Below are 12,604 nucleotides of genomic sequence, written 5' to 3' on the forward strand. Positions count from 1 at the left end.
GGAAAAGTTGTAATAAACATCCAGGTGTTAATAATGGACAAGGGGAGAATCCTCTGAGCCAATGGTGATGGCCGTTACAGAATAGACACGAATAGACCCTTTAGCCTACGTTTCGATTGACACCCTATTCCCTATGTAGTGTACTACTTTTGACCAGAGTCCTGTGAAGTAGTGGTTGTAAAAGGTTGTCATTTCAGATGCAACCATAATATACAGTGGTTTATATACAACAAATATTGAGTCTGAAATGGACGTTTCGTTTCCCATGTCATCTATAGTCATTTTCCCTTTCCTCTTTGTGTTGTCAGTTTTTCACAGACCCCTGTGCCAACAGCCCATGTTTCCATGGCAACTGTAGCCGCAGTGGTGAGAGCGAGGAGTACACCTGCGAGTGCAGCGAGGGGTACGAGGGGGAGAAGTGTGAGCAGGGCACCTTGGACCTGCTGCCTGTCTCCAACTGGGATCCTGCCACACCCCCTGCCCCCGAACAGGCCACACCCGCCACACCCACAACCGCCACTCAGCCCTCCCAGCCAACAACAGTGTCCAGCACCACGCAGGCACCTCCGACGTTGCAACCGTGGCAACCTAAGGCTGGACAGAGACTCTTGGTGGTGCAGTGGGAGAAGGAACAGGTCAGAGATGAATGCTACCTGTACTCGATTAGTCCCAACAGTCCAGCTGACCAGCTAGCTAGGTTCAGAGTTCGTAGAACTTCTTTATTTGTCTTATAAAATAATGACATTTATCCACTTGCTGCCTCATGTGTGTATCTTTGTGTATTTCCATGTATGTGAGTGCCTGTGTGTATGTGTGTCTCTGTGTGTCCATGCATGCATATGTGTGTATGTGTGTGTGTTCCTGTTGCAGGTGACGGAGGGACTGCACTGTGTGAGTCCTGAGCTGTGTGAGCTGACCTCTGGAACTCTGACTCTCTCTCTAGAGGTGCCTGAGGAGACTGCCATCAAGTAAGAGCCCTGTATTGCATGTACTGGTACCTTCCTGTGTGTATGTGTATATGTGTGTGAGTGTGTGTTTGCATAGTGCTCTCCCTCCCTCCCCTATTTACCCTAACCTCTCCCTCTCTCCCCTGTTTATCCTAACCTCTCTCTCTCTCCCCTGTTATCCTATACTCTCCCCTCTCCCTATCTCCCCTGTTATCCTATACTCTCCCCTCTCCCTCCCTCCCTCCCCTATTTATTCTAACCTCTCCCCTCGCCCTCTCTCCCCTGTTTATCCTAACCTCTCCCCCTCTCCATCCCTCCCCTGTTTATCCTATCCCCTCTCCATCCCTCCCCTGTTTATCCTATCCTCTCCCTCTCCCCTGTTTATCCTATCCTCTCCCTCTCCCCTGTTTATCCTATCCTCTCTCCCTCTCCCCTCTTTATCCTAACCTCTCCTGTCCTAAATCCCCTGTTTATCCTATCCTCCCCCTCTTTCCCCTGTTTATTCCCTCCCTCCCCTGTTTAACCTAGCCTCTCCCTATCTCCCCTGTTTATCCTATCCTCTCTCCCTCTCCCCTGTTTATCCTATCCTCTCTCTCTCCCCTCTTTATCCTAACCTCTCCTGTCCTGAATCCCCTGTTTATCCTATCCTCTCCCTCTTTCCCCTGTTTATTCCCTCCCTCCCCTGTTTAACCTAGCCTCTCCCTATCTCCCCTGTTTATCCTATCCTCTCCATCTCCCCTGTTTATCCTGTCCTCTCTGTCTCTCCCCCATGTTTATTCTAACCTCTCCTGTCCTCCCTCCTTCGCTCCCCTGTTTATCCTAACCTCTCCCTCTCTCCCCTGTTTATCCTAACCTCTCCCTCTCTCCCAAGTGAACTATAGTTCTGCTTAAAATCCCACTGGAGACTGCACTACATCTGTCTTCCCTTGAGATCATTGTCTTATGATTATCGTCCTGTGTCATTTACATGGAACTTGCAGTCTTTCATTATTCAGTCACAACCCCGATGGTAGCAAATTACCTCCATTGTGTTGCCCAAGTATAGTGTCTGACTGCAATGTGTTCTGATTTAAGCAAGCATCATAAATGCCCTTTATTGGTCATTCAAAGTGGTCAATGCATAGTGTCTCTTTATAAATGAGAGTGGAGTGGAAACATAAGAGGTCTTTATCAGCATAACAGTCTCCACTCTTAGCTGTAGGCAAATATCGTTTTTGAATTGTGTTGGTGTGCTAATTACTGATAGTGCCTGCATGCATGCAAGCTCACACGCACACACACGCACACACACACACACACACACACACACACACACACACACACACACACACACACACACACACACACACACACACACACACACACACACACACACACACACACACACACACACACACACAGAAGGTGACATCCCTTTAGGAATACCAATGAGAAAGAGGCTGAATGGAAGATGGTAGAGAGATAGAGAGAGATTGTTTGTTAACTTATTTAAAATCTAATTGTATTCGTCACATACACCGTTTACAGCAGGTATAAAATGTGCTGTGAAATGCTTGTGTGCTCCCTCAACATTGCAGTACATTAATAAAAAAGTCCAATAAAAAATAACAAGTAGTGGGCCTCCCGAGTGGCGCAGCAGTCTAAAGCACTGCATCGCTTTAGACTGAGGCGTCACTACAGAACCGGGTTTGATCCCAGGCTGTGTCACATCCGGCTGTGACCGGGGAGTCCCATAGGGCGGCGCACAATAAGTCCAGCGTTGTCCGGGTTAGGGGAGGGTTTGGCTAGGGGGACTATAGTTGGCTCATCGCGCTCTAGCGACTCCTTGTGGTGGGCCAGATGCCTGCAGGCTGACTTCGGCCTATGCAGCCTGCCTTTGAAGCATCTCTTTGAGTAGCCTATTCCTTTTCAGTTCTTCCTGTGCCATCCACATTTCTGCATAGCCTAGTCAGTCGTCAAGTTAACATGACTAGCTAGCTAAACAATGTTGTTCGTTATCAAAACCCCAAATTGCAGCTCGCGTGTATTTAAAAAACGGCCCGCGACATGGGCACAAATCCGTGCCGGAAAAAAAATATATAGCTCTGGTAATATTGGGCATAGCTTTTACATGATTTTGGCTACAGACACATGGCCTTCAGCAATGTTAATGCGCAAGCATTGACTGTAGCTGTGTTTCGTGTTGTGTCCTGTGCTTAAAAGGGTCTGTTACGGAAACACATGCTCTTAAAAGTTTCCGTGTGGTGCAGAAATGGTGACGCGATTAACGGTGTAAAAAAAGTACGCCGATAAACATGTAGCGCATAAATGCATTATTAACTCGCTAACGTTGACGGCCCTAATTTAAAGACAGCTTAATTGCTTTAAACCAGTCGTCCAATTTTTTTTTATTACGAATTAATTTTAACGATCAATTTCTGACCATCTTTATCAGACAGAAAGATGTTGGTGTCATCAGCAAACAATATAAAATGTACACAATCAAAATTGTCATTAACATCAATAAAAAAGAAGAAGAAGCTATGGGCCAAGGATCAAACCTTGAGGAATCTCAACAGGGCACGTTGTTTGAGCTCCAAAACTGTGCTGTTCCACAAAACAGTTTCCTATTAACTAAGTAACTCCTAAACCAGTCCAGGTCTCTATTTCGAAAGCCATAAGTTTGTAATTTATGCAACAACAAAAAATGGTGCTCAATGCTATCAAATGCTTTTGAAAGGTCAATACTTACTTACTTACCTGTTTGTGTTTATTTATCTGTGAGTGACTCAGCCAGTGGGAGGAGTCTGGGAGTGTAGCTGGTCTTGTGTTGAGTTGGAGCGCGTCTGCTTTGCTGACACTGTCTGTCTGTGCAGAGAGACTCTCTTCCAGTAATTGGCCAAAAGTCAGACGAGTAATGGCCCTTGACCACAGCAGTCATAACTCTACTCCCTCGCCTTCAGAGCTGTACAGTCACCACAGTAAGCAGTATAGTACCCCCCACTGAGACAGACAGGACCAGGCATTACTCATGTCTACCATTCCATCCTATTAGCATGGTGGTTGTGTGTCTTATAAAATGTATACCGTGCCTTCAGAAGGTATTCATATCCCTTGACTTATTTGACATTTTGTTGTGTTCTCACGCATCTACACACAATACCCCATAATGAAAAAGTGAAAACAAAATGAAAACAAATGTATTGAAAATAAAATACAGAAATATCTAATTTACATTTAGTACCAGTCAAAAGTTTGGACAAACCTACTCATTCCAGGATCTCTTTATTTTTACTATTTTCTACAATATAGAATAATCAAAACTACCTACATCAAAACTATGAAATAACACATATGGAATCATGTAGTAACCTAAAAAGTGTTAAACAAATCAAAATATATTTTATATTTGAGATTCTTCAAAGTAGCCCAACTTTGCCTTGATTACAGCTTTGCACACTCTTGGCATTCTCTCAACCAGCTTCATGAGGTAGTCTCCTGGAATGCATTTCAATTAGCAGGTGTGCGTTGTTAAAAATGTGTGGAATTGATTTCCTTCTTAATGCGTTTGAGCCAATCAGTTGTGTCAAGAACAGCTCAAATAAGCAAAGAGAAACGACAGTCCACCATTACTTTAAGACATGAAAGTCAGTCAATCCAGAAATGTTCATAAACTTTGAAAGTTTCTTCAAGTGCAGTCGCAAAAACCATCAAGCACTATGAGGACCGCCACAGGAAAGGAAGACCCAGAGTTACCTCTGCTGTAGAGGATAAGTTCATTAGAGTTACCAGCCTCAGAAATTACAGCCCAAAGTTCAACAGACACATCTTAACATCAACTGTTCAGAGGAGACTGCGTGAATCAGGCCTTCATGGTCAGATTTCTGTAAAGAAACCACTACTAAAGGACACCATTTAGAAGAAGAGACTTGCTTGGGCCAAGAAACACGAGCAGTGGACATTCGACCGGTGGAAATATGTCCTTTGGTCTGATGAGTCCAAATTTGAGATTTTTGGTTCCAACCGCCGTGTCTTTGTGAGACGCAGATTAGGTGAACGGATGATCTCCGCATGTGTGGTTCCCACCAAGAAGCATGGTCAGAGGAGGTGTGATGGTGTGGGTGTGCTTTGCTGGTGACACTGTCTGTGATTTATTTAGAATTCAAGGCACACTTAACCAGCACGGATACCACAGCATTCTGCAGCGATAAGCCGTCCCATCTGGTTTGCACTTAGTGGGAATATCATTTATTTTTCAACAGGACAATGACCCAACACACCCCCAAGCTGCATCAGATAAGCTGGCCTCCACAATCACCCAACCTCAACCTAATTGAAATGGTTTGGGATGAGTTGGACCTCAGAGTGAATGAAAAGCAGCCAACAAGTGCTCAGCATATGTGGGAACTTCTTCAAGACTGTTGGAAAAGCATTCCAGGTGAAGCTGGTTGAGAGAATGCCAAGAGTGTGCAAAGCTGTCATCAAGGCAAAGGGTGCTCAATTTGGAGTGTCAAAGCAAAGGTTGTGAATACTTATATAAATCAGATATTTCTGTATTTAATTTGTAATACATTTAAAAAAAAACATGTTTTCACTTTGTCATTATGGTGAATTATGTGTGTTTTAATCAATTTGGAATTCTGTCTGTAACACAACTAAATGTGGAATAAATGAAGGGATATGAATACTTTCTGAATGCACTGTAGCAGGCTGGTAACTAAAGTGTCTGGTTTTGAGGACTCTCTCTCTCTCTCTCTCTCTCTCTCTCTCACTCCCTCCCCTCTCCCTTTCCCTTTAGGATCGTAGTGAATGTGAGTGGAGCGCCCGTCCTTTGGCGTGTTGGAGAGGATGGCTTCCAGCGTTCCTCCTTGGTGGAGGGGACCATCATGTGGTTCCAGCAGGCCTCAGATGGACTGGTGGTCCCTGACCACTCCCTCCCCCTTGGACACAACTACTTTCTCAGTAAGGCCCCTCCTCCATCTCAATTTACTTACTTGCGTAATCCTGTCTGTTCCTATGTGGAATTTCCCGCCACCTCAATACAACTGTTAAAAAGCATATGTAGGAATATAGATTACTTTATTCTGTCTGTCCATTTGGTGGTAAATGTGCAGGTGCTATAGTGCTATCACTTCCATTCTGCCAACCTGTCATTGGTGCCAACTGTATTTTGCGTTAGAGATGGCTATCTTCAACTCCAAGGGAATGAATCTTTGCATAGCACATATAGTGATAAAAGTGCATATTATACATATTCCTATTTAGAAGATACTTGTAGTTTATTGGTATAAGGTACCTTAAAGTCAGAGATATACGCCCCTGATCAAACAAGCCCATTGGGTAATTAGGATGGAATGGTATTCCATCATGTTTTCAATACTAACATTCACATTCTCTGCAGTGTTCTGAGTTGTCTGGATCAGTAATTTGCATGGAATGTCAATCAAGAGCACAATATCCATACAATCCATAAACAGTATGATAATGGCTCATTTGTATGGGGCTGGCGCACATAAACACTTGGCTCTGCAATTCAGGTTTGTTGTTTTTCTGCATATTTTATCGTTAAGCCTATTTTCAATGAGGAATGTTACAGTAACGTACGTCTGAAGGTTCGGTGGATTCCAGCAGGTGTGGCGTCGTAATTGGTGTCCTTCCCTTTAGTGAATCGTCTACTTGACCCCTGTGCGTGGTCTCCATACCAACACTGCTGTATTAGGTCTCATCCTGTCTGTCCACTGACCTTGAGCTGGCTGGAGACACTCCGCCTGAGATCCTGCGGCTCTGTCTGGGGAGTGAGGGAGGAGAGAGAGAATTAAAGAGAGAGAGAGAGAAAAGGAGAGAGAAAGAGTGAGAGTCGTTTTTCTGTCATCGTGTTTGGTTGTTTACCAGTCAAAGACCCTGGATAGTAAATTAGTCATGTCCTTGAGAGCAAGGCTGCTGTGGAGATATGTGTGTGTGCTTGTGTGCATCTCACATAATCTGTCTCACATGCGAAAACATGCAGTCAACACGAACAAATGCACACACACTCCCACTCGTGCACGCATGTACCACATGTTCGTACATCTGAGACAGCTAGTGTGAATGAAATAATGATGGTGGCAGAGTGGATTGTAAAAAAAAAAATATATATATATATGATTCAACTCACAATTGTAAGGCAACCAGCTGCAATAGGATTGTGAATTTGCTCACTCACAACAAAAAGTTTGTGTATGAGCATTTTGTTGAGCAAACTTAGTCATATTGCAGTTGGTTGCCTTACAATTGTGAGTTTAATCTTTTTTTACAGTGTGCGTGCATTTAGGCATTCTAATCTTTTTCCCCCATTAATTAGTCTTTTGACCAATCAGTTAAGCTCTGAAAAAGATCTGATGTGATTGGTCAAAAGACCAATTAGTGAAAAAAATATCTGCCTGTCTAAATGCAGTGTAAGTGTGTGTGTGCATGTAAGTGCTGCATCAGAGAGTAGTGACTTTGCATTTGTGAGTTTGTGTTGTGAGGAACAGATGTTATTGGGCTGACCTAACCAGAAAATGGTGAGGTGTTAGGGGACCAACTTTTATAGACGCCTGATTGGCTGCAGGGCTTTGCTGTGGCAATGACTCGTCCTGGCTTTGCTCACGCCTCATTGGCTCATAGCAGGCCCCTAATAACAGCTGTTAATCTTCACTTTGAGGCTATTTTAAAATAGAGGCTTCTGGTAGCAGTCTGCTGTGTGTCACATGACACATAAATAACAAAACAATAACTAATCTATTTTGGTTTTGATTCATATTTGCTAGCATGGCCTTTTCCTCTCCATTTCTCTAATAGTTAGTTGCCAGGAAATACATTTCTCTTTTTCAATGGAAGCTAGAGGTGTCTTATCTAGGCAATGATCCATAAGCAACCCCTCCTAGAACATTTGTCAAACACAAGGTGTTCTGGTCAATGTTACGTACGATGGTGTTAAGATAGCAAACTTGTGTAGAACCGGACACGTTTGACCAAAATCTTCTTTGCAAGGAACCATTACTTCTCTCTACACCTTATCTAAACACAATGCCTCTGTCCCTACATCCATGTTGACCTCCCCTACCTTTCTCTCTAGTTACATTGGCAATATTCAATATTGCTCACATTTAATCCGTCTTTTCATATTTATCAAGGTGAACCAGCTAGGACCTTAGGATAGAATAAATGTTTTTTGATTGATCTTGTTTTCTTCTCTCTCCCGTTGTAGGTGTGCTGCGCGTGGGCACCCCCCGTGGCTCGGAAGTCACCCTGCGTCTCAATCTGACAGTGAAGGCCAGCAGCTGTGTGGAGCCCGGCAGCCGCTTCAGCGACCCACAATGCTCTGGGAAGGGGAAGTGCATCACCCAGCCCTCTGTGGTAAGAGGTCAGGGGTCAAATATGTGATGTCACCTGTCCTTGGGTCGGTGATTCAATCCCTTGTCCTTGGGCTTGATCCTGTGAACACTATTTTAAAGCTTAACATGTCACTTTCAATATTCAGAAAACAGATTTCCCCCCTCATTATACTGGTAATTCAGCAGAATATTGTAATTCAGCAGTAATTCAGCAGAATATTGAAAGATTGCGACACTCTTGTCTCGATGATACACTATGCGGTAACATAGCAACAGGAGACTGGGTGGAGAAAAAGGATAAGCAAGACAGAATAAAGACCATACCTTATTGCCATGGGAACAGAGAAATATATAAATGTATTGTGGGATGGAGACAGAGTTCTTAATAATAAAGTCCTGCATCCCTACTGCTCCCTGGGGCTCCCCCGCTCCCTGGGTCCCTAGAGGCATTGCAGTTAGTAGAATAATCACTGCTGCAGAGAGGAGTAGACTGCAGCAGAGAGGAGTAGAGAGAGGAAATGGAGAGAAGAGAGGGAGAAAAAATAAGAAAGGGAGAAGAGAGGGGAGAGAGGAGACGTGTGTTAGACTGAGGGCCTGCTAGCTCTTTCCCTCCCGCCTACAGGTGCAGTGTTAGAGGGTGATTTAGCACACCACACTTTGGGGAGCTGGGAGGAAAAGGGCATCGGTGGGGTTTAGAGGACTAACAATAGAGAATCCCAGGGTTGTACATCTCAATTGAGCCGCATGGAGCCCCAGTAACCAGAACCATCCCAGTGATAGACAAAGTGTTGAGCATTATGTTCCACAATGTTATCTGACCACTCAGTCTCATCAGTTTTTCTTCTCATCACATGAACCCCTATACTAGTCACATATAGAGCCATGAGTTTATCCTGGTCAGGTCATGTGGTTGGGAGAAACTGGCACTAGTTTTGGTACCTTTAGTCAGTCAGTGTGTGACAGTGACCCCTCTGACCTCCAGAGCACCTTCTTCTGTGAGTGTGAGAATGGTTACTCTGGAATCTTCTGTGAGGAGTTTGATGCCTGCCACCTCAAGCCCTGCCAGAACTACGCCATCTGTAGTGACCTGAGGCAGGGGGACGAGGGCCGCAACTTCACTTGTATCTGCCCTCCAGGTAACTACTGTGTGTTTGTGTGTGTGTCTGTGTGTACATGCGTATGTGCGTGCATCGCAGGAGGCTGCTGAGGGGAGAACAGCTCATAGTAATGGCCAGAATGGAGCAAAGAGAATGGCATCAAACACCTGCAAGCCATGTGTTTGGTGTATTTGATGCCATTCCACCTATTCTGCTCCAGTCATTACCACAAGTCTGTTTTCCTCAATTAAGGCGCCACCAATCTCCTGAGGCCTGCGTGTGTGAGTGTCTCCAAATGAAATAGGGGACGCAGAGAAGAGTGCACCCTTTCAACTTGTCAATTAGATATATTTGGGGCCCGGACCAGTGAGGGCAGCTTTGAGCCACCTGAGAGGATAATTGCCTTGTTATAGAAGCAGAGGCTGGAGCTGTTGTTGATGGCCAGCCACATCTTATTAGAGAAGAGTGATTACAGGACTGTGGTGGTATGCCTGCCTGACAGACAGACTGAGGGCAGTGGGTTCTCACAGGCTCATCTAGAGCAATGTGGAGGCCGCACTACATGATTGATGGGTAGTAAGGTTGGGGGTAATTGGCTAGATGCAGGACTTGACTTGTTCTTGGAAGAGTGAGTGTTCTGTTTTGAATTGACCTGATGAGCTAATGAAGATGGACAGTCATGGGGAAGTGTGAGACATAGGGTGGCCTGTGTGTGTGTTGCGTACATTTGTTTTTCTGTGTGTGTTCTTGTTATAGCGATAGTTGGATGGTTTGCATGTCAGTGCGTAAGAGTTGCAGGTGTATGTTTGGCTCCTTCTGTGTGTGTTCAGGTTTAATGCTATGTGACACTGTGTTTCGTCTGTGTGCTCCAGGGTTCGAGGGTGGTCTTTGCCAGTTGCAGGTGGACCACTGCCTGTCTCAGCCCTGCAGGAACGGAGCTACCTGCTCCAGCAGCCTGGCTGGACCCAGGTGCTACTGCCCTGAGGGTAGGTACTTTATCATAACTCTGCCCTGAGGGTAGTAGGTACCACAGTACCAATAGCACAGCAATGCTCTGAGTGCAGACCATATATTGCCATAACATGTACAGATCCACAGCAATGAACAATAGCAAGGATGTACTGCACAACACCACATTGTTAAAAAAATAAAATAAATTCAGAGCCTCATTAGCTGGTTGTATATGTGTGTGTTGGACTGTCCTGTGTGTGTGTCTGAATATGTGTGTGAGGATATCCTAGTTCCGCTGCCGTTAGTTTCTGTGCCTACTCTGTGTTTATCTGTGCCAGACCGTTGCTTAATTTAAACCTTCCTCCACTAGTCTAATTAGTCCTCCTAGCCCTAACGACCGGCTCTCTGCCCCACATGGGAAATCTACGCCCGCTAAAACTAAATTCTGACAAACACAGTACTCCTAAATAAGGGCATGCCAATCCACGCTTTTTATAAATACGCACACACACACAGACACTGTCATGCGAAACCATTCCGGAATAATCCTCTTCAAACACATTAATAAAACAACAGAGGTATGAATGTAAAACCTGGTCCAAAAAATATGGTACACTTCAGGTACAATTCCCTGCGGTCACTGAGTTCTGATCCACAGTCTTGCTAACAACGCAACTCGGATTAAATTATTAATCTTACACTGTTGGACGAACTCCAACGCTGACCAGAATTTTTTTTATCCATCCACAGCAGTTTTTTTCCTTTGGTTGTTTTCACAGAAAGATCATGGTTGTGGTGCAACAATGGGGGTGGAAACTGCTTCAGCACTTGGTAATTAGTGCGACAAGGAGATGTGTGAGAGAGAGAGACTAAATATTGAACAGGCTCGTTAGGTAATCCTGCCATTTGAAGCCTTTCTACTGGGTTTCATGGCAATTAGCCCATCACATTCTCGAATGAACATGTGACTGCAGGTGACCGCAATCAGCCAGTGGAGGGTGAAGAGGAGGCACCTTGCCTCACCTCTACCTCTGTATATACACAAACACACTAGGAGTGGGAGCGGACAACTCCAGAATCCAAGCTGCAGACTCCTGTCCATCTGATTCCCATCCAGTCGTGAGAGACTGAGCAGGAGAGACGTCAAGAATGTGTTAGGGTTCACAGTTGTTTTCTGGCAGGTGGATGTGAGGGCAGCAGTATAGCGGAGTTGTATTCTACAAAGCAGGATTATGGAGTTAGCCAACTAACTTGTCTACATATTCTGATAACTTTTTATTTTGTAGAAAGATAAGCTTTAAATGGGCATGGTCTAATTGCATTGACAGACAAATAGACATATCTGTTATGTCAAGTTTAGCTTTTTAAATGAGCTATAAAATCAATAGTTTTTTCTGGTTGCTTATCAAGGTTAGCTGACTAACTAATTGATCCTGCTTTGTAGCATACCTCTTAGTACAGAGACGTTGTGAAGTGCTAAAGAGATGACCGACCTGGAATTATGGTGTGTTCATGAGGAAAACACACTCTTGTACTGTTGTTAATTTACCTCGACTGTCTCTCTTATTTATTTGGAGAAGAAATTACAAGTATCTTTACTCTAGATCCTCTCTTTAACTATCACTGTCTCCGGAGACGCATGCAGTGAAGAGCTTTAATGATCATTTGGTTTCGTTTGGCTGTGCATAAAGTGATGGATGACGACAATAGCAGAGGCAAGCATAGCAGAATCACGGCTTATGATCATCAAATTCCACTGCTGAAGGCAAACGGCAGGTGAGCAGGCCTGTAGTTTGTACTAGTAGTAGTTTGATAGCAGAGCAGTATCATAAACATGACAAGTTGGGTTATTAGGTGTCATGTCCATTCATGACCAATCATGTCAGATGACAGAGCGGCTTTGAGCCCTGGCCAAAAGTAGTGCACTTTATTAGGAAAGCAACAATATCTCATGGTTTTACCAATTTGACTTCAGATTGACTTTTATCCACGTTTCTCCAAATGTCACATCTTGAAAATAAGGGTTGGGGTAGGGTTAACACATTAACTTTAGGCATCCATTCTGAATGGTTGAGTTAAGGGTTAAGGTTTGGGATAGGGCTAAAACCAGACTGTAGAAAATGAGTGTCTACCACTGGGATCGACCGCGCAATCGGATTCAGAGTCATGGGATTGACGTCCTCAGGACATGGACAGACGTCCAATTTCAAAGTCAATCTTGAGCGATCTGCTCGATGATATATGGGTACCATTTCAGATACAGCCAGAGCCTCTT

At 44.3% G+C, this 12,604-nt stretch overlaps 1 protein-coding gene across 1 annotated transcript in view; it reads left to right on the forward strand.

Annotated features, from left to right (window-relative positions):
- The window catches only part of LOC139385599 (delta and Notch-like epidermal growth factor-related receptor), a 66,851-nt gene that overhangs the window by 39,733 nt on the left and 14,514 nt on the right, over positions 1–12,604 (forward strand). Inside the window, exons 2-7 of the mRNA XM_071130803.1 lie at positions 309–635; positions 871–968; positions 5,725–5,888; positions 8,155–8,303; positions 9,264–9,417; positions 10,251–10,364. Coding sequence (XP_070986904.1) covers positions 309–635; positions 871–968; positions 5,725–5,888; positions 8,155–8,303; positions 9,264–9,417; positions 10,251–10,364 — 1,006 coding nt within the window. The remainder of the gene's footprint in view (positions 1–308; positions 636–870; positions 969–5,724; positions 5,889–8,154; positions 8,304–9,263; positions 9,418–10,250; positions 10,365–12,604) is intronic.

The sequence above is a fragment of the Oncorhynchus clarkii genome, chromosome 27 (genome assembly GCF_045791955.1).
Source record: "Oncorhynchus clarkii lewisi isolate Uvic-CL-2024 chromosome 27, UVic_Ocla_1.0, whole genome shotgun sequence".
In the NCBI taxonomy this organism is placed as follows: Eukaryota; Metazoa; Chordata; class Actinopteri; order Salmoniformes; family Salmonidae; genus Oncorhynchus; species Oncorhynchus clarkii.